Source organism: Colletotrichum siamense (genome assembly GCF_013390195.1).
Source record: "Colletotrichum siamense strain Cg363 chromosome Unknown KSG_Cg363_contig05, whole genome shotgun sequence".
Lineage (NCBI taxonomy): Eukaryota > Fungi > Ascomycota > Sordariomycetes > Glomerellales > Glomerellaceae > Colletotrichum > Colletotrichum siamense.
The window spans coordinates 1,247,957-1,269,173 of NW_023501018.1; the positions used below are offsets into that span (position 1 = coordinate 1,247,957).

General features: G+C 48.7%; 6 protein-coding genes across 6 annotated transcripts; 4 read left to right on the forward strand and 2 right to left on the reverse strand.

The window, feature by feature from the left end:
* Nucleotides 1-2,115: 2,115 nt before the first annotated feature.
* On the forward strand, nucleotides 2,116-3,109 carry CGCS363_v007974 (UPF0619 GPI-anchored membrane protein; the record flags this gene model as incomplete). Its single annotated transcript, XM_036639823.1, has 2 exons — nucleotides 2,116-2,393; nucleotides 2,662-3,109. The coding sequence occupies 2 exons, from the start codon at nucleotides 2,116-2,118 to the stop codon at nucleotides 3,107-3,109; spliced, it is 726 nt and encodes a 241-aa protein (XP_036495184.1).
* Nucleotides 3,110-4,446: 1,337 nt separating this feature from the next.
* Nucleotides 4,447-5,776, forward strand: CGCS363_v007975 (uncharacterized protein; the record flags this gene model as incomplete). Its single annotated transcript, XM_036639824.1, has 4 exons — nucleotides 4,447-4,542; nucleotides 4,644-5,391; nucleotides 5,446-5,508; nucleotides 5,562-5,776. The coding sequence occupies 4 exons, from the start codon at nucleotides 4,447-4,449 to the stop codon at nucleotides 5,774-5,776; spliced, it is 1,122 nt and encodes a 373-aa protein (XP_036495217.1).
* A 3,524-nt stretch (nucleotides 5,777-9,300) lies between these two features.
* On the reverse strand, nucleotides 9,301-10,862 carry CGCS363_v007976 (uncharacterized protein; the record flags this gene model as incomplete). Its single annotated transcript, XM_036639825.1, has 8 exons — nucleotides 9,301-9,651; nucleotides 9,758-9,887; nucleotides 9,944-10,009; nucleotides 10,066-10,120; nucleotides 10,178-10,314; nucleotides 10,380-10,551; nucleotides 10,620-10,647; nucleotides 10,713-10,862. 8 exons carry the CDS (start codon nucleotides 10,860-10,862, stop codon nucleotides 9,301-9,303), a joined length of 1,089 nt encoding a protein of 362 aa, XP_036495216.1.
* Nucleotides 10,863-12,071: 1,209 nt separating this feature from the next.
* On the forward strand, nucleotides 12,072-13,157 carry oxd-4 (Phenylacetaldoxime dehydratase; the record flags this gene model as incomplete). The annotated part of the gene is made up of 1 exon (XM_036639826.1): nucleotides 12,072-13,157. One exon carries the CDS (start codon nucleotides 12,072-12,074, stop codon nucleotides 13,155-13,157), a length of 1,086 nt encoding a protein of 361 aa, XP_036495215.1.
* A 2,745-nt stretch (nucleotides 13,158-15,902) lies between these two features.
* Nucleotides 15,903-17,526, reverse strand: CGCS363_v007978 (uncharacterized protein; the record flags this gene model as incomplete). The annotated part of the gene is made up of 4 exons (XM_036639827.1): nucleotides 15,903-16,967; nucleotides 17,048-17,276; nucleotides 17,345-17,396; nucleotides 17,481-17,526. 4 exons carry the CDS (start codon nucleotides 17,524-17,526, stop codon nucleotides 15,903-15,905), a joined length of 1,392 nt encoding a protein of 463 aa, XP_036495214.1.
* A 1,563-nt stretch (nucleotides 17,527-19,089) lies between these two features.
* Nucleotides 19,090-20,120, forward strand: CGCS363_v007979 (Short-chain dehydrogenase TIC 32; the record flags this gene model as incomplete). Its single annotated transcript, XM_036639828.1, has 2 exons — nucleotides 19,090-19,747; nucleotides 19,810-20,120. The coding sequence occupies 2 exons, from the start codon at nucleotides 19,090-19,092 to the stop codon at nucleotides 20,118-20,120; spliced, it is 969 nt and encodes a 322-aa protein (XP_036495213.1).
* Nucleotides 20,121-21,217: the final 1,097 nt, after the last annotated feature.

Genomic DNA, 21,217 nt, shown 5'->3' on the forward strand with positions numbered 1-21,217 from the left:
CGCTGAAAAATGTCCTTAGAGTGCGAGAGTCTTTATACTCCGCAACTACATGCGTCGAAACCAGTGATGCAAGGGCGTTTAGCTTGGATCAAAGAACGAGGAATGTACTGTTTCACTGCATGCTCGCCGTTACTCAAACAGGACTTGACCAATGGTTCAATGAATCATCCTGTTAAATGGCAAGCCTTGTTTGTACTCGAACTCACACAGCTAGTCTCAGCAGAACGACTGACCCAGGCCTTGATAGTTCTTGGTATAATTACTTGGAATAGATAGGCCGTACTCCTGTTGTTTGAAATTCGAGGTAAAAAAGTCACGGCCACAATTCAAATCGAGACGCGGAGTGAAGTCGGAGTCATGAGCAACCTGGCGAATGGACCACCACTCCATCAAGTAACAATTTTTGACTTGATTGGGACCAAAACAAAGCAGTGGCTTTGGCTCAAGTTGTACGTTTGCGGCACGGTAGTTCAGGCACACAATCATGGACATGACTGAGTTGCATCTGCTTGGCAGGAGTTGCAAGATGAAGAGCCACAGTTGAGAATAGCGCCGAAATGAGTTGGTTGGGCAAGTTGCAACAGTGAGCCTTGAATGTCGCTTTGGGGGCCAATTTCGCAGGTCACAATAGAGATTGAGGCAGCCTACCCCAGATTTTCGGCCCTGTAAGCCGAGAGTCGCTTCTAAGACGGGGCCACAAATGGGGCTGCTAATCTTTTGACATCGGCTGAAGCCCAGCTTGGCCCGACATGAGTCTTGACTGGCTATCGGGAAACGAATGGACCAAGCTTCACTGTCATTCGTATCAGTGGCAGTTGACTGTTGTTTTTGCCGCAAGTCAAATATCTGGTTGACGGATTTCATCCCGTCGGCAAAATGTCACTTCTGCCAAGCCGGAGTCATGGCAAGTCACCAGCGCCGGGTTGAATTGGGCCCCGCCGCACCCGCGACGATGTCCTGCGACGCGCCCACGAGACGATCAGGAGACGAAATGACACCGAATGCGCGTGGCGGGGTCTCGACTTCTCAATTGCTGGCTCGCGCGGCAAAAACACCAGCAAACGTCGATGATTTCCCCCTCTTTACGGCGACCTGCTCATCTCCAATTTCCTTCTCTGCGGGGACCTTTTGCCATTTGCCATTGTTTCCCGGCTCGTCGAGTAAGATGGCTGCAAATCCGTACTGTTTGTACGGACATCGAAATGAGGCGCTCTGCTATTGCTCAATGGGCGATGCCCCTTTTGTGCAAGTGTGCGGCGCGGCGGTAAGATGACAGCCATGGTTGGGCGTCCTTTACGAAGCGCCACGCCGCAACGCCGCGTTCAAAGGAACCGGAAGGACGTAGCGCCATGGCTCGATTGAGTCGATTCATTGAGAGAAGGATGAAAAAGAGTAAGTGAGGAGGATCGAGGAGGATGGCTTGAAAATTGGCTGAAGGCTGGACGACCAGTGACCGCGCGTGGGAGCCCGAGTATCGGGAATCGCGCCCCTGCCGGACGCCCAATAGCCCGGCCGTACGCCTGTCTCAACGGTCCGGTTCGGGCAAACCCCCTTACATAGGGCCATTATGAAGTTTTGGAGGGGGGGCACCAGTTCGTGGGCACAAAGGCGCAGGACTCAGGGGCAGAGCCGAGAGAGGAATCGGCTCAGACTGTGCCGCATAGTGCTTAATTCTCTCGCTTAGATTGACGCTACGCCACGCGACCTTGCCAATCCAAGACATGCGATCCGTGTCATAATTGCTGTCTTGAGTCTTACGTCCGCTGTTGTTGAACCGCACATGGGCCCTTGAGGCCGTCCAAGTTAACAGGATTGCTAAAAGTAAAATACGAACTTCTCACACAATATCTTTCTCTGGGCTGACGGAGCCGAGAGTCGGTCCCCCGGGCGAGAGACTCCACTACTCCTGCGGCCCAGCAACTTGGCTGCCTGTCGCCAATTTGGCAATTTCCCATGGTTTGAGCTCGACTCGAGGTGGACGCGCGAAAAAAGTGCACATAATGCTCGCGATGCCCCCCTAACTCAGCCGTTCGGCCTTTCAGGATCTTTTGTTCCCTCACCGATCCCAGTCACTCTTTTGTATCGTATTCCGGATCAGAAAACTCCACAGAAAACATGCGCTTCTCTGCTGCTCTCGCCCTCGCGGCCCCTCTGGCTGTCTCCGCCATCGAGTTCACCAGCCCGTCGCTCAACTCCACCGTCACCAAGGGCTCCAAGTACGAGCTGAGCTGGGACACCGTCGACACGGACCCTTCCGTCTTCAGCGTCTACCTCGTCAACTTCGTCAACTGGCCTCCTTCCTACACTCTGTTGGCCCAGAACATCGAGACCGCCTCCGGCGCCGCCTCCGTTGACGTCCCCTGCTCTGCCATCAACTCTGGTGGCTACCAATTGTGAGAACCCCCATTTTCCTTCTGTCTCGAGGCGTCGTTTCGAGGTTTGCTTTTCTTCAGCCCAGCCCCTGAAAGGGCTGATCCCCCCTCAGTCTGTTCTAAACAGGGGTACTCGACGAGTCAGGTGTCCGTCATCTTAAATGAAAAGCGGAGCACACCACCACACCTCAACAAGGGCCTTGCCTTCACGGTTGGCTCTTCCGTCATTGGGCGGAGCACTGAGAAAGAGAGATTGTTGGCTAACATCCTGTCCCTTCGCGAATCGCAGCAACGCCATCAACGGCACCAACGTCTACGTGATCTACGCGCAGACGCCCAAGTTCTCCATCTCCGGCGACGACTGCACCGACCCCACCCCGATCGGGGCCGAGCCATCCACCTGCGCGCCGCCGGCCACCGTCACTGTCACGGTGAGCAAGACCCTCTCCAGATCCAACTCCACCGCGACGGCGACGGGCGGCATTTCGGCGGCTCAGCAGGTCACTCCGACGCCCGCCGTCGTCACCCAAGTGACCACTGTTTACCAAGGCGTTTGTCCTGACACCATTGGCTGGTCTGCAGGCTACAATCACCCCGTAACTCTGACGAAGCCCCCTCGCGCCCCCAACTCGCCCGAGCCCACCGGCTCCTTCGGCGGCGCCGACGACAACGTGAAGACTGTCTACAGGACCACTTACCTGCCCCTCGAGCTGGCCCCGACCGCCTGCGGCTGCTAAGCGCGCACACAGCTCACCGCGAACGAAAAGATTCATCGGAATCTTGACAGCGACAACGACGACGACATCGTCATCACGTAAACTGTGGCGAAACGAAGCGGAGGACCGGAGTGAAAGGTTTGGGGGGAGAAGGAGACTTGCTAATTTCTTATGTCGCGCCCTTTCTTTTAAGGCGGAAAACTTCTTGGATGGTGACGGTTTGGTGTAACTTTGAGCGGGAAGAGTTGAGAACGAAGCATGGTGCGTGGCGGGAGTGTGGCCGATCTCGAGATCACTTCAATACCCCCTGAAGCACTTCCTACAAACCTGGTGTCCCTCAATCTTCTGTGCGCGCGCGACTTGTATTCTTCGTAATGTCTGACGGCCTCACGACGAAAGAAAAAAGAGACGAAAACAGGTTAAGCCTAATTGAATTCTAGAGGGGTAGTATTGTAACCCTGCCCTACCCTTCGCAACAACAACAAACATGCCCATGGTCAATTGAACTTGTCTCGGAGAGTTGCACAAAACAACCGCCTACGGAATAAACACCAAGGCGACCCCCGGTAACCCAATAATAGCCCGCGCTGCCGCAGCTCCGCGACGCCAAGCCGTGCCGAGATGGTGGAGGCGGTAGCAAGTCAACTCCAGACGAGCCAGTTGCGGCGCCGTCCGATGTTGGCCCAAACCAATCCAAATTCATGCGCACCGGGCTATTTTGCGAGCGTTGTTTATCCCCCCTCGGCTCCGCTGGCTTGTGTTTTGCAGCCAACCTCTGTCGTTCTTAAACAATGGAACTTTTAGCGTGACTCTGCCGATCCAACCTGCTGGGTTTGGGGCGGATGAGGGGACCTTTTCGGGGCGCTGAGGGTAGAAAGACTGCAAAGTCTAGATCTCGCAGAGCCCGAGCCCCGGGGCCGTCCTTGTTGTAGGAGGCTTCATGCGGCTCGCGATCTCCAATGTCACGCTCTCCGGGCCGGATTCACGTCCACGTCAGCCAGGGTGGTTGAGGGGGAGGAGGCAGCCGCAGAACATGTTCTCGCTGTCTTTTCTGACGACATCTGATTCTATATGCCGTTCCCCGAGTAATATGTGGGACTAACACGCCGGTTCCCTCTTTTTCCCCCGGACTGTTCATCACTTCATCTCGTCTGTCGGGCCCGTCAACTTACCTCTTCTCGTCCCTCATTCTTTTATTGGCGGTACTGAAGCTTGAGGCTTCGTCGCTTGATTTTGCAGTTACTTTTATTTCATTTTATCTTTCTTTCAATTTTTTCTTCGACGTTTCACTTCTTTGCTGCTGGGCGGCCCTTCTTGAACTTACAGTCACTTCTGGGATCTCATTCGTCCCGGCAATAATGCGTTTCTCACCTCTTGTTGCCATTGCCCTCTTGGCACTTGGCGAGGGGGGACTTTGCGATGATCGCCAAGAAAGCCAGTTGAAGATGTTTGGTGTGAGTTACTACCATGTGCTACACACTACCAAGACATGATCATCACCTATGTCTATCCTAATCTGCCTGAACAACCAACTAACACCTCATCCCCCTGATAGGGTAGCGTTGCTGGCCGTGCAGCTGCTCTCGTAAGACCCAGCGTCGACAAGCCTTCAGTCAGCAAGAGGCAAATCAGTTTCTCGGGCGGAGGGATCAACATCGGCGGAGCAGGAGGTCTTCAGCTCGGCGGCGGTGGCAAAGGAAAGGGCAACGGCCAGGCCGGAGCGGCGGCCAACCAGACGGCCAACGGCGGTGGAAACGGCGGTCTCTCTGTCGGAGGAATCCAGCTCGGCGGCAAGAAGAATGCAGGCAGCACTGGGAACAGCGCCCTCGATGCCTTCCTGAATGCGGCCAATGGAAAGAAGAACGGTACTGCCAACGCTGGAGGTGCGGCTGGAGGTGCAGCTGGAGGTGCGGCCGGCGGCGAAGGGAAAGGCAAAGGAAAGGGCAAGGGAGAGGGTGGACCTGGTGCTAACCCAGGCGAGGCGGCGAAGGCTGAACAGGGCCTCGGTTCGAATCCTGGTGAGGCGGCCAAGCAACAGGAGGCTGCGAAAGAGGCACAGCGGAAGGGCAAGGGCAGCGGCGCTGGGACTGGGGCCGCTCCTCCGGCTGGCGAAGGACAAGCCCAGCCCGGACAGGCCGGTGAAGCGGCGAAGCCTGCCGGTGAGGGACAAGCTCCACCCGCGCAGGGCGGCGAGGCGGCGAAGCCTGCTGGAGAAGGTGGTCAACCGAAGGCAGTTCAAGAGTCGGAGCAGTTTAAGGACAATGCCGGCATCACCGTCGGAGCCGACGGCCAGGTCCAGAATGGTAGGAATGCTTCAACCGTCCTGGCTTGACTTACGACTAACATCATCAACTTAGTTGGCGGCAATCTTGGCATCACCAAAGGCAGTGATGGCAGCACCTCTGTTGGTGGGAAATCCGGTATGGTCTACCCTCGCCTTCAACCTTGAGAAGCGCCAACTGATGAATCTTAGGTATCAACATTAGTCCCGGGGGTGCTCAAAGACAAGGCAAAGGCAAGGGTAACGGGCAGCAAGCCGCACCTGCCACGCCACCAGCTGAGGGACAGCCGGCTGCTCAGCCCGCCCCTGCCGAGCCTGCCGCCCAACCCGCAGCTCCTGCTCCGGCACCGGCACCAGAAGCGGCCCCACCTGCGGTCCCGGCTTCGACCCCGGCACCGGAGGCTTGAAACCCCTACACTCTTTTGCGAGAAGCTTGTTAATATAGGTATAATTCAACTAGTGTTCTCGATTGGTTCCAATCAAGCCAAAGGTGTTTCTGCGCTTCGTGACGTAAACATTTTGAACCATTGCCATCAACAAAACCGACCACAGTTGACTCATCCCGACCACGCCGACGACTTTCGGCCCTCGTTTCAGAATGCAGACTGCTAGGCTCGATGAATATTGTCTCTCTCCGCCGCTTCGTGTGATCATACGAAGACGTTGTTGCCTCGCCGTGTTTTATCTCGCCTCTGAATGAGACACCAGATGATCTCTAGATTCGCATCAAGTCGTCTCCAATCGAAGCCATTTTAATGTCTCAGAAAGCTTTGCCATTTTTCTAATGGTCTCACTTGGTCTCCATGGTCTACTATTCAGGAGGCGGTATACAACACTTCGGGACTGGCCATATTCCGAAGCCATGAAGCAGATTATTTCCAAGCAGTATTTGTGATTACTGTGAAGTCCATGCTATCTCTTATGATTTAATATCATTTAGTCAGATCTCTTTGATCATGAGAGCTCGAGCGCAGTAAGAAACAAAGGGTGTACAGAAGCACTCGGCAGGAATCGAGTTTGATGATGTTCACGGCTGAAGATGCGGCTGAATGTTGAAGATGGAAAAGCTGGCAGGCAGAGGAAAGACGGAGGGATCAGAATATCGTCAACGATCTTTCTGGACTTTTACCTGAGGTTCAAATCATCCCGTTTCGTGGCTGATATCTTCGACCAAATGGCGGGAAGCTATGAAGCCTGCAGCTTTCAATCGCCGTCTCCTGTATCCCATCAACTGCGGCATGCTGCCAGTGCATAAATGAGCGCGGGCATAGCAAATCGATAGTCATTACGACTGACCAACAGCATTTTAAGCCAGCAAGAAGATCATCGACGCGGCACTTGGAGAAATTGTGACGATTCGCGGTGGCATCATGTGGAAGGCGATGGGATAGCTTGGAGACGGTCATATCGGCTGTCCGTGGGAATATGAATCTCGCATTCCTCGACCCGAGAAGGAGAAGAAAATGATTGTGTCCTTTGCAATTGAGATCACAGACCCTGCGATTTCACTGGCTTTGGCGAAAGTCGGTCTCGCAGTTGTGTGTCCACGTCACGTTGTTTTCACTTACCTCGGGCTGTTCAGTCGGCCGTCCTCCAACAACTCCGGAATTTAGTTGAGCCAGTGTCCCAACCATATAACTTCGTCCGCCAATAATGTATCCAGTCTCCTTCTGTTGGGCATATCCAGCCTCTTTCTGTCCCCTGAACTCCATTTCTCTATCGGCTTCACGAGTGCGCACGTAGTCAACGGCCACTCAACCGTGATCGGGCGTCTTCGATGTGTGTCCATGGGTTGTTGGGCATTGTCGAAAGCGGCCGGTGCGCACTTTGGGCGTGATGATTCGTCAGATTTTGGTATCGAGGCTTTTCTTTCTGTTGTCCAACATTTCGACTCTCTGACCGCTCATTGCTGATCACCGCTGTGTCTCCTAACTCCCCATTCTCAACGCGTTGAGGCCTAGCCACAGGAGGTCCCGTTGGTAACTGCATATGCAAAAGCTCCATAGATAGTCTCTCAAAGAACGGCCGAATTCCACTGGAGCAAGTCCGAACGCATAGCGCCGACAAAGATCGACGTTTCCGAAGAGTGTTCTTGGTCCCTGAATCCGAGGACGTGGATGCCCGAGTTGCTAGAGCCTCGCGCTTGGCCAAATCGCGGATAGAGCGCCAAAGGCCCCTGAGTGCTTGGTAAGAGGGCATCAGCACACATATGTAGGAGAACCAAGATGTCCCAACGGATGGTACTGACTCCAGCCATATCTTCTACCCTTTGAGCCCAGCTACATCCAATTTGTGGAGGTTTACGCTATACTATGAAAATTCTGTTTATACTTTAATAGATACTTACTATATATCGTAATACTATTTATAATAACTAAGAAAGCTTTAATCTAAGTTCGTAAGAATATTATTAATTACTTTAATAATTTATAAATAACTTACTATATAAGATTATATAGGAGGAAGAATATAGGTTTTCTTCTACTTATTAACTATCCCTAATAAAATTAACTTATTATAATTAAACTTATTAGAATATTTATTACTAAATTAATAAATTAGAAAATAAAATAGAAAGTTAACTTTATTACTTTTATAAAAAAGTATAAATAATACTTTTAAATTATAATTAATAATATAAGTTTTAATATTAGATCTTTAGATAAGTTTAAAAATAAATACTACTACTAAATATTTATTTATTAAATTACTATATACTTCCTCTCTAAATCTAATAATATTAAAAATATTAATATTTATAAAAAGAACTAGAAGAAACTTTATAAGAAGTTTAGATATAATAAGAAAATAAAAGAGGTTTAGAATAAGTTTAATAAGCTAAATAAATATAAAGAATATAAGAATAAAGTAATTATAGCGATTACTATAATCTTCTTTAACTATTAAAGCTAACTAGGGAGCGAGAAGCGAAGGGAGAAGGGAAAAGGGGGGGGGGGGGGGGGGGTTATAAGGGTAGCCTGCGTGCTGGTAGAGTTTCCAAAAAGTACACTTTAATACACTATGTCACTTCACAGTGAAGACTCCAGCCATGTCTCAAATCCTTCCAAAAGGGAGCAAAAGCAGGATTCCGGCCCGCTTATCGAACTAGGTGCGATTCAATAGATTTCCGAAAACTGCAAAACGCGCCTTCAACCATCGGAGAGCTGAACACTGAAAATTCGATATCGACAAGGGGAATTACTCGTGAACAGTACCCTGATGCCCAACGTGAAGCGCAAGAACCAAGTGAAGCCTGTGATGTGATCGTACAAGGACGAGGTGTTGTTGAGTCTCGGCCAATGAGAAGTGTTGCGGACCTGCGGAGTGGACCCCTCCGCAGTCCCACCGGTGGATATAGCGTATCTGCCGACCACGTCGTCGCTCCATCGCATTCTCTTTCGGTGTGGTTCTCAGTTCTCGCTTTCCTATCTTGTCTCTTCTCTCTTGTAGCATCGAGTGATGACCGGCATGGTTTCACTTCCATGTCCGGTATCATCTCCATCGGCCCCAATTGCGATGGTATGGAATCCTCCGCGTGGTACGGAAAGGTCCATGGATTTCTGGCATCTGCTGGTTCAGATATCCTACACGTGAATATCTTGACTCGCGGAAGGCTTTTTGTTATGCGGTAATTACATGATTGCAACTCCAGGTTTCGAGGCAACGCGGAACATCAATATCCAAACGAGATACACTCATCATCCCCAAACCGAACTAATGCACCGTTGCGATGTCATATATGAACTAGTATTATGAGCCAACAGCATAGCTGGCGTGATTTTAGCTCACTCTGCCACGACGGTGACAGCAGACCCGTTGAGCTAACTAACTAACTTCCATGCGTATCCAATCATCTATTTTACATTACACAGTTTACATCGTGTTACAACGCGTTGAGGTATTCTTTTCCTCCGTGTCCTCTCCGGTCGTCTCATCCAGAAACTTGGAAGGTTGTTTTGACATGGATACCGTTGGGACTGACCTCACGGTTGAGCTCCTCGTCCGAACGCTTCGCCGAGACAGCGACATCGTTCTGCGTCTTCATGATACGCTCCTCGCTGTCGTTGTCAATTTCGGTCCACCCCAGACCCCGGCGGCCGTCTTTTGTAAGGCGGTCCAGGCGGTGGGTGCTCTCCTTCGCGCCAATCGTGACGATGTGGTTGGCGGACTCCTGGCCGCCCGTCTTCGAGCGGTTCTTGGAGGTGCGGGAACGCACCGCTGAGGCGTTTTTGGCGATCCAGGGACCCAAGACTGGGGCGTTGACAGCTAGGATGCCGACGAACTGCCAGGGTGGGAAAACGGGTTAGTTCGACGCGCATACAGAGTTTGCCGGGGTGCGGGAAAGGGGGGCTGGGGGAGATTGCGTGAGGTGCGTGGGCCACACTTACTGTTTCTCTGATTGACCAGATGGTGCCCAGGTTGATGGACTGTGCATCCTGCAGGCAAAGAATGCAGCGAAGCAGCGTGGCAATGATGATGAAGACACCAGTGCAGAGCCAGAGGGAGCAGATGATTTTGCTAGTTTGGTCAGTGAACTGCATTTGACGGAGGATTTTGCAGCGAAAGAAACCTACCGCGCCATTGGCATTTGAACAGACCACAATAGTGGCAATGGAATGTACAAAATCATCATGTCCGTTCTAAGATGGTTTGTTAGTTTTGCTCGGTCGTAAATTACTTCTCTTGGTGGACTTACGTGACGTTCGTGATTGCAAGAGCAATGTAGTTCGGAATGTTCAGTGCGCAAGCGTCTAGAGCAAAAACACAAATCAGACATGTCAAGCAACGAGAAAGGGGTCAAAACGCACCACCTGGGTAGGGATACACCTGCCAATTCGCGTGGAACGGCTGGCATCTCGTCAAGATCACGATGATGGTGACTATATAGAGAACGGCGCAGGTGCAAGCAGTGATGTAAACCATCCGTCTTTGCGTCAAGTTTAGCCTGTATCAACCGTGTTAATAATGAAAGAGTCCATCGCAAAGTTGCAATACCCAATGGGAACCTACGTGAGTCTGCGGTACAAGAAGAGCATGCACGCCTTCAAGCACCAGATGAGGGTAACGTATAGAATCCATCCTGCCAGCAGGCATTTGGAGCCAACGACTATTCTTTCGATTTGCTTATCGGAGAGCGTCAAGGCGATCTCATCGGTCATTCCAGTGATGCTGCCATATTGTCCTGGACAAAACGATCGTTAGAGTTCAGACTAGACATCAACTGTCAAGGGGAAGCGAGAGTGTTCTCACCGATCAACTCTAGCATCACCAGTTCTCCCTGAACCCAAAAGTCAGTTTCAACCTCTCTTCAAAGCCCGATGCGGTCAGGGACCTTCCGCATACCGTCCAGAAGAACACTGCAATCAGTGCAAAGTAGTCATCGCCCTCCCAATTGGTCCCGACAATAGTTGACCTGTAGACAATGCGAACGAGGAGCACGAGCAAGCCGATGGCATACTCGGTCCAAGCCTCGACCTGGAACGGTGTCGCCATGGTGGAATGGTGGTGGTGGGGTGAGGATAGGGTATGCAGTTGCGGTGGTTTCTCGTCCGCAAGTTTGCCCCCTCTTCGCTCTTATGTGGCCGGCCTCCCTTTTTCTTTCACTGCAAAGCTTGTCGGGGCCCAAGCATGAATTATACAAAATTCTCCTCAACCCCAAATCGAGTCACGGACCTGGCAGCCTTGTCCGCCCAGACGGCCGAAATCAGAAATGTTCTTCAACCAGGGGTGCAGATTGACTACGTGTGGTGCCATTTGACGCCTTGAGTTGCATTCCGACAACCCGCTTTGAAAGGGGGAGGCCAATGGCCATATGGTGCCTGAATCGCGAAGGAGCCTTTCCGCGGTACTAGTGTCAGGTCTGCAATATAGATCAGCGAGTTTGTCCCAAGACCCGAGGCTGCAGAGACTGGGAAAGGCGTCCTGCTGCCCACTTGGGTGGTGGGGTTTTGTGTCTCTGGTGGAACATTAGTCGGCTGCGCACCGGTCCCTCATCCCTGCGAGGTCCCTTTTCGGGTGCTGCCCAAGACATGACGCGCAGTCTGTGTGGTTTTATGCGTCTGTCATCTGGTGAGGGCTGAAGCATCTCCCAGTCTGTTGTTATGGCTTACCGGTGCGGACCTGTCATCCCGCAAGCCACTTTTCTAGCCTACCGTCAGTGCCCGCGGAACCCAACCCCAGAGTCCGGTATGTCTTATCATCCACGCGTACGCTAAAGAATAGCGCCCAACGGCCTCTTGGAAAGCCGTTTGCTCGAGATAAGACACTCATTACGGTCACAAAAGGAGACGGAAACTGGACGGATATTCCGAGTATTTCATCACAGGATTCAGCCACTGTTCGAGACTACTCCAAAGTAGGAAGTAAGGTCCCGATCCAACGGGCAAGGATATGTCCAACATTGGTAAGTCCCCTGCCCAAACGTGCGATGCTTGCCTCCATGTTTGTCGGTCCATGTTTGTCCATGGCCTTTGTCTAAGATCCCTGCAACTGCAGAGCTGCAGAGATGGCGGCACGCGCGTGGATTCTGCCATCCTGTTCGACCGAGGAATATTAGCCAACTCTTGACGAGGGACCTGGTCTTGAGTTGTCGCCTTGGTCCTTGTACCTCCATGTAGCTTAAAAGCTTAGGCCCCCGAGCTCCTTTCTGACCCGGCAAGATTCATCATTCCCCGCCACCAATCCCATATCACGTATTACAAGATGCTCGTCTCCGCCATCGCAGAGCACCTTCAGTGCCCCCGAAAGATCCCCGCCAAGACACCTACGGACTGGCAACCTCCCTTCCCAGCCTACAGCGCTGGCTTTCCCAAAGCCACCAAAGACCTCGTCTTTGCTGTCATTGGCGCCCAGTATGCTTCCGAAGACAAGGCAGATGGCGATGCCGTCGCACGGTTGACGCAGTTCACCACCTCCAAAGCCGTCGAGCCCGAGTCTCGTCCACAGTTCGCGGAGTGGGCTGCCGTCACCGATACCCACGGATACTACAACATTGCACACCTGGCTTACTGGCCCAGCAAGGCGGCATACGAGAAGTGGTCCGTCGACTCCGGCTTCAAGACATGGTGGGACGAGCTTGATCCCCAAGCTGAACGCCACGGCTGGTTCCTCGAGATGTTCCTCCCCACGATGGACCGTTTCGAGACGGTCTTCTCCAACAACGAGATTCCTGAGGGAGCGGCACACATGCGCGAACGTGTGATCGGCCCTATCAAGGAGCACGTATACTGGGGCAGCATGCGCGACAGAATGGCAGCAGCTCAGAACGACGAGCTTGTTGGAGAAAAGGTCGAGCGTGCCACGAACGGAACGACAAACGGCAACGGAGTCCCCAAGCCTCGAAGGGTCCAGGTTTCCGGCAAGAAGAACCTCGCCGTCATCCGATCCGGCCAGGATTGGTCTGGAACACTGCCCGAAGAGCGGGAGCTGTACCTGTCAACGATGCACCCCGTGCTCATCGAGGGTATGAACTTCCTTCGCGACCAAGGCGCTGAGGTCGGCTGCCACAGCTGCAGATTTATGGATCTCGTCGACCCCGCGACGGGCAAAGCTGATAAGGACCGCACTTTCGGATTGGCCTTCTTCGACGACCTTGCATCCCTCGAGGGTTGGGCGAAGGAACACCCGACACATCTGAAGATCTTCGGAGGCTTCTTGCAATATGCCAAGAAGTTGGAGAACAATGTTTCGCTTCGTCTGTTCCACGAAGTGTTGGTGTTGAAGCCGGAGCAGCAGCACTTCGAGTACGTCGGTTGCCACTCCGGTACTGGACTGCTTGCAATCGTATAATAGCCATCCAATACACAAAACTCTCACCGTCAAGCCTCGCTGCCATGAATTCCGTGATGACTGCTGAACCATAGGTCGCGATCAGCAGAGACAGGGTACGAATGATTGGCCAGATCGCCATCGAGCTAGAAATCGGATCGCAAGGACAACCCCTGGAGACATCAGAGACATTACCCGGGGAGTGACCCAGGCTCGGTCCGGTGACATGGGCCATGACTCGACCCAGCCCAAGTTATCTTGCGGGGCTTTTGACTCCGCAACGTTGTGGGAAACTAGGGCCTTGCAGATTGCCAGCCCGGTTTCACAAGATACGAATATGCACATCATCCCAACCTGTCAGACAACACACATGAAGTCATCCTAGCAGTTGAATGAGACAGTGGCCTCCAACTTCGACATTTGCTGTTACTGTAAAAGTATTTCGGTATACTGTGTTTGTGTAGCTGTTCTTCGATCGGATCGATGCTGATGCGCAACTGATCATGCTCAAGAACGTTTGAATATTGGAGCCTTCGAGTGCGGAGTTACTTACATACTGCCAACTGAATTATTTTCTTGCAAGTCATCATAGGTATTGCTCTACCGCCATGCTCAAGACACTTTGTCAGTTAACTCAACAAACGACTGACATATAACATTACCTAGTCAAAACATATGGAAGAAAAACAAACTCAGGATGAACTTGCTATTAAAACCTTATAAAGATCGTTTTGACGATATTCTAAGAACCCCACCTAAGCTATAGATTACCCCCCACCTCAGATCACTACTTTTACATACTTTTAACCTACTAACGCTATAATTATATTTTTATATTCTATATAATTTCTCTATAGTTTTATAATAATAATATATAATTTTATACTCTCTTTATTATTAGAAGATTTACTATTAATTAATATTATTTCTAATTTAATAAGATAGTTCTATACTTCCTATTTTTTCTTCTAAATATTTTTAATTACTATAAAGTATATATTTAGTTTTAGCTTAACTTTACTATATTTAATAAACTTATATTTCTCTAGCTAAGCTTCTAGAGATTAGATAACTTACTAATTATCTACTATAGTTATATTATTAAGGTTTAAAGTTTTCCCTAACTTCTTAAAGAAGAAGATCTATACTATAAAATTAATAAGATAATCTCTTTATACTATTAACCTTAACTTATTACTAAAAAGCTATTATATTTAGTATAAATTAGCTAAGTTCTTTAGTGTTTTAATTATAATACTTTAAAAGGTTTATTTATTATTTATAGGTCTTAAATACTATACTAATGCTTATAAAATATTAGTTAGAGTAGAAGTATAAATAAACTAGTTTATAAAAGGCTTTATAATATTAATAAGCTATATCTTTATTACTTTTTATCTTAATTTAATAATATATAGTTATAAGGTATTTTAATATATATATAAATAGTATTATAAGAAGTTCTACTTACTAATTAGTATAAAGTTAAGTAAGTAGTTTTATTCTATAAAATAGGTTTTATAGGACTACTTTAGAAGTATAAATACTAATATATTAAGGAGCTATATAATATAAAATAAATAAGTAAATAAGTAAACTAAATAAATATTATTAGTATAATATTTCTATATAAAGTTATTATTAATATAGCTTCTATAGCTATCTATAATAAGTAAACACTTAGAATATAGTCTTTTTATTTCTACTACTATCTTTAGTATAAATATATTCTCTAGCTAATTAATACTAATACTATTAGACGTCTAATTATTTATAGTTAATATAAAGTACTATAAGTTAAATTCTAAGAGATCCTTAAAGAACTATTAATACTAAACTATTTTACTCTTAAAGATAATTAGGGGTAAGAGATAACTACTATTAATACTAATATATTTAACTATAGATATTTAAGTATAGTTATTAAAGCTCTAAATAAATATAAAAGACTTCTTAGAATATCTTAATACTAAATTATTACGCTAAGCCCCCTCTATAATACCTATCTTATCTATATTATATTATAAACTTATAGAGATAATTTTAACTTCTAGAAAATTAAATATTATAAAGAACTTCTTTATATCTTTAACTATAATATCCTTTATACGTTAAGTACTAATCTTATATACTTTTAGAGTTTTAATAGATAGGTAGTAATATAAAAAGGCTTCTATCTAATATATACTAAGGGGATATATATTATTACTAGTATATATAATCTACGTTATAAAGAGATAAATATACCTATAGCTAGGTATATAGTTTAAAGTACTTTATATAAAGATCTAAGTAGTTAAAAGGGCTTCTTACTTAAAGCTAAAGTGTTACTAGGTAGCTTTTACTTCTACTATTGTTTTACTATTATTAATATATTATTATAGGGTTATATATAGTACGCTTTAGTTTTTAGTAGCTTTTTAGAGAAAGTAGCTATTATATATAGTTGTAATTACTATAGTAACGTTAGTAGGGGTATATAAAAGTATAAAATATATATTAGTATTTTTAAAAGAATTTATTTTGTGCGTTATAGCGTTAAAAAAGTAGTATTAACTAGGATAATACATAATGTGAAGCATGCAGAAGACGCGTTTTTAGGCTGATCTGAGGTGGGGGGTGATCTATAGCTTGGGTGGGGTTCTTAGAGTGCCAAAGTAGACAAGTCGATACTGTATATGAGATTGGATCCTATCAATTGCCCCAAATATGCCATCGTCTTTTCGTCTCGCCGGACAAGACATACTCTGGAGTCAAGTACCTTCCTTAAAATGTCACCCGCTTGTTGACTGCATGCTCCCATATCCTCTGAGCCAGCCTCTCACCCGGACCCTTTTCCGGCCATGCCACCAGCGCCAACACTTTTCTCGCGGCGTTCCACTCAATAACCCCTGTGGCCCTACTCCATCGCCTCAGCCTTCTGGCCCACCATTCCGCTAGCATGGCATACAGCTCGTCGTCATCGTCACAGAGCGGGCTGTCGTCACGATACGCTCTGGGAATAACGTCCTGGTGATATGGCTCGCTGCCCGGACCCCCAGGTTCCGGAGCCGGGAGGCCCGCCTTTTGAGCGCTCGCAATGGTGCAAGCGCCGACCACGACCTTCCATAGCCACAGGGCCTGGCCGAGCCGAGTCCCCTCTGTGCAGCCGTTGATGTTGATCCGTGACCCTGCCATAGCGGTTTCGCTTGCAGCAACATCCTGCTGGATAGCGGGGATCATGTAGCATAAGGGACCGCCCCCGGTGCTGGGTCCGTATGTCCATGGTAGACCGATTATGCAGTGTATGTAGGCACCTCCGGCAGCGACAGTGCTACCCCAAGGGATTTTGGTGTGAAAAGGCGAGGGAGTTTGGGGTGTCTGGGTGTCCGTCTGGCTTTCAGGGGTGGGCATAACAGGCAAGGACGGCGAGGTATAGCAACCACCATGTGCGGTGGTAACCAAGCGCAGATAATCCAACAGATCAGTCAGATCAAAGTTTTCGCCGGATATATCATAGCTTGCCATGAGAAAATAAGTGACGAGCCACAGGGGTAGTCGACCGTCGGGCAATTTATGCTCCTCTCCTGTAGGAGCTTTGGGCTGTCGTCGCTTAGTCACTTCTTGTGGAAAAGGAGGCTGGAGCGAACTCGAAGTCCCCATAATCACGTCGCATGTGACAAGGGCCAGATAGAGTTGAACAGTGTCATCTGTGGAAATTGCAAATGTAGACGGCGTATCGGCCATATTCGAACCGGTCAAGCTTTTCTGTTGGAGGAATTGGAACTTGTCTTTGAGCATGGATAGGCCAATCAGGTGGGCTCGTGCTGCGTCGTGATCGCCCATGCTCATCTGTATACACCAAACGAAATGAAGTTGTCAGTGAAGGTCCTCAGAGTACCTTGACCAGAGGACGAGCTTTGTAGCCTTACCTCTATAAGGGCGATTGTGCCCACAATGTTCAGGTAAGTCCTGAACTTACTGGGGTCATTGTGGTCAGCCCCTCCAAGATATGAGTTGATGGAACGAATCCAATTGATCTTGTGCATGTAGTATGTCGAAGCAAATTCCCCAAGGTTGCCGTTGTTCCAGTAGTAATGCAGACCGGCTAGTAACAAAATACCATGAAAAGAATCTGGATTGTTGGCCACCTTGCCGACGCTGCAACTTAGTATTTATTAGCCAAAAAGGTCGAAGTAATCGAGGGGAAAGGAAAAAATTTGACTTACGTCTGTTTGTGCCTGAGGGTATCTCCATCCTTCGGGGAGTTGACGTCCAGGACTAACCGGAAGGCGGACGTCAGGCTTGATCAGGCTTGCAAAGTATGGAGACCTCCTCCATGGTACAGGAGGTAAGTAGACTCACAGTATCGGAACAGCTCATGGGACTTGGACGACATGTATAGCGGCATGCTATCAAATGGGTCCACGGTCCTGGGGTCTTTGGGAAGCTGCCAGATGGCATTCCGTCCACCCCTCCCTGTAAAGTTGGGACGAGACCCGTTCAAAATGCTACCATCACCGATCTCGCTGATCCATCGCTCGAGAGGGGGGTAGACGCACGATGTTCCAGAAACGAGACATTTTGTGCTGTCAGAAAGGTCAGAGAAATTTCGCTCATTCTTGCTTGCTATGACAAAGATCCTCCACGTCGCCACCCTTACAAGCGGTTTAAAGGCCTAGCGATACTGGCCAAGATCATCCGATTCTCATGCACCCCGCGTATATCTGATCTAAAGGGGCAAGGGTCATAAAAGCTGTTCTGGCAAGATCGTCTGATCCTCCTGTACGACGCGTCTATGTGGCCCAAAGAGGTAAGATCATAATAGCTACATGGATTCGGTATGGTGGAATGCGAGAAAGTCAAAGAAGTGCCAATGAGACTTACCATGTCGGTCGCTTCTCATCGCATCGGACATGTCTCTTTTTGCAGGCACTGCACCCAGTCCGACTGCGTATGTGGTGCTGCCTTCGTCGTGACGACGTCTTGGGCGCTTGCATACTCAGGTCGCATAAGCACGTCGCGTAATGCTTGCGAAGAGCGTTTAGGATAGTACACCAGTATCAATGTACTTGCTGAGTACTCTGAGAACACAAGTGAAGTCGCGGAAGGGGTTCAACGCTGTTAAGTTTAGGGGTTAGTCAATCTCCCCGCTGTTCAACGCGCGACGATGCTTACCAACCTAAGTTTGGAGACGAGTCTCGGCGCTCAAATACCTACAAGACGTTCTTCCGAGTTTTTCGTGCCACCTCAATGATTAATCACATGGTTATCCCGCTTAAATCGAGGGAATATGACGGCCCAATGAGACATGTGGGATGTATTATCAATACTTGCATCGTCCCACCATGCACCATCAGCACTAAGCCCGAGAGAGCGTGTTTGACGCGGGTTGCATGATGCATCCTGCCCCAGAGCGGACTTAGTGGGCTGTTTCCTACGAGGCGGCGAATAGCCATTCAACCATTTCCCCATAATACTTTACTGATAAGAATTGTATTAGTCTTGAGAGAAGGCTTTCTGCAAATGCTGTTGCCTGCCGTATCGCGGAGCTTGGTCAACACTCGGGTTTAGGACAATTACCTTGATGCCCATGAACAAATTAGGGTATGTCGTGTTCTCCACGGTACATCGCTGGCACAACTTCGCTTCTGCAGCCCAGAAGAGGCTCATCTGCGTGCCTCAAAGTTGAGCTTGTTCAAAAACGGATTGTTATACGCAGCACTTGCTACTTGAAACATTTGAGCTCGGCATCTTGGGATAAAGTAACACTGTTGAAAATGCGACGAAATGTCTATAAAAGAAGGGGACTTTCCAGTCCGCAAACCAACATGAAGATATCTAGCACTCTCATCACATCATACCCAGTATCTCTCCCAGAAACCAACGTTTTTCCCGGTTCAAAACCCTATTGTCGTTCCAATCCATTTTTACAAGGCATCAATCTCAACAGAGATCCGAAACACCTCTCAGAATGGCCTCCTTCGGCTTCGACACTACCGCGGAAGAAGTTGTCTCAACCTTCGCTTCCAATGTCAAAGGCCGCACATTTCTCATCACTGGTGCTAGCGCCAACGGGTTGGGTGCCTATATGGCCACTTCTATTGCTAAGGCGTCGCCCGCGGCATTCATCCTTTCTGGTCGCTCCGAAACCAAGGTAGCGCCTGTCATCAAGGAGATCGCCGCCATTGATCCGTCTATCCGTGCCACCTTCATTGCTGTCGAGCTTACCGACCAGGACAGCGTTCGAGCCGCAGCTGCCAAAATCCTCGAAGACTCCGATATCTCCCAGATTGACGTTATGATCAATTGCGCCGGTATTATGTACGTCAAGGAGTTCACGACCGATGGCGAGGGGAACGAGTTGCAATTCAGTGCCAACCATATCGGACACTTCCTGCTCACGAACTTGCTGATGCCCAAGATTCTTGCCGCTGGTGAGGATGCTCGCATTATCAACGTCTCGAGCCACGGACATCAGCTCTCCGACGTGTGGTGGAGCGACCCGACCTTCAACAAGGGCAAAAACTACCATGGATGGAGTGGTTACGGACAATCCAAGACCGCAAACATCTTGTTCAGTGTTGAGTTGGCTCGCAGATTGAAAGATCGCGGAATTGTATCCCTGTCTGGTGAGTAAAACCTATCCAATTTCTCACTACGAGAAAGCAAGGACCGCCTAACACGAGGTCAGTCCACCCCGGAAGCATTGGAGGCACTGGTCTCTTCAACCATGTTTCCATGACAGAGCTTGACAAGGGCGACGAGGTCTCTCGAAAGAACACCGGACTGCCTTTCGCTATTGACATGCCATTCAAGACCGCGACTCAAGGGTGCTCGTCTATATTGGCGGCTGCGCTGGATCCCGAGCTTGCAGCTCACAGCGGCTCATATATCCAGAACTGCCAGGTCGGAACGCCTCGAGAGTACGCACTTGATGGCGAGAATGCGAAGAAGCTTTGGGCCATGAGCGAGGATTTGGTAGAACAGAAGTTTGACCTGTGATTGTTGAGGGGCGAGTTCAGGCGACAGAGAGCGCAAGCTTACTTTTCCTATGGAAAGTGTGATTCTTATGTTAGTCTGGGCTAGGTAGTCGCGGTTGCAATGGATGTTTTCTGTCGTCTCGAGTGCAGTGCAAAAGATCAAGTAATGAATGCGTTGGCTTATTGCTCAGTTCGGGTATTTTGTGACTCAATTTGAATTTCCAATCCCAGTCCCGATGCATAGGTACTCAATGTTCAAAAGCTTTAATCATTTCGGGCTGTCAAATGACTGGTGAATAAGAGAAAAGTTTTATGTAAACTTTCACACAACCCGGATGAATGCCCCACTTTTTGAAGGAACTCGCCCACAACCCGGAATAGCCTCAAACAACAACTCTCTCTATCACGCCTGATGCGTGTGCAAGTGAGAAACTCTTCAAGATGAAAGAGAATAGGTAGTCAAGGTGGATACAATATACGTTATGTCTTCTCTCGTATCTGAGAAAAGAAATACTGATAAGTATATGGAAATGGGGCTGAGATTGTCCAACTGGGTCCATCTGCCGCGTTTGCATCCACCCAGCATCACTAGGTCCACATCGTGAGCTCCATATTCCCAAAATTCCCTCAATCCGCCAAGTCAAATCAGACAAAACATCTCAACATCCCCGATGGCACAATTGGCTAGCGCGTCAGACTGTTAATCTGGAGGTTGGTGGTTCGAGCCCACCTCGGGGAGATACAGTGGTTAAATCCCACCCATGAGTTGATGATTTCTTTTGCTTTTTGGGCCCATTAACATCGGATGGAATATTTTACCATTATGACCCATGTATCGAGTGGTACGGAATGTTCGGTGTCTCGAATCAAGTCGCCAGTATGTGTAGACTATTAGCGGAGGTCTAGATTGACTCTAATAGGTGATGGTGCTCGCTAGTCCTCCGCGGTAATGATGGCGGCCGTTTTAGCCCCGCGATTCAATGAGCTTCTCACAGATAAGCATCTAATGTACCTCTTTAGCCTTTAAATTTAATTAGACTTGAGGCTACCTAAATGACCTATGAGAAAGTCACCGCCTAATGTTCCTAGGTCTACGCGCTACGTTTCTTGTGTACTGAA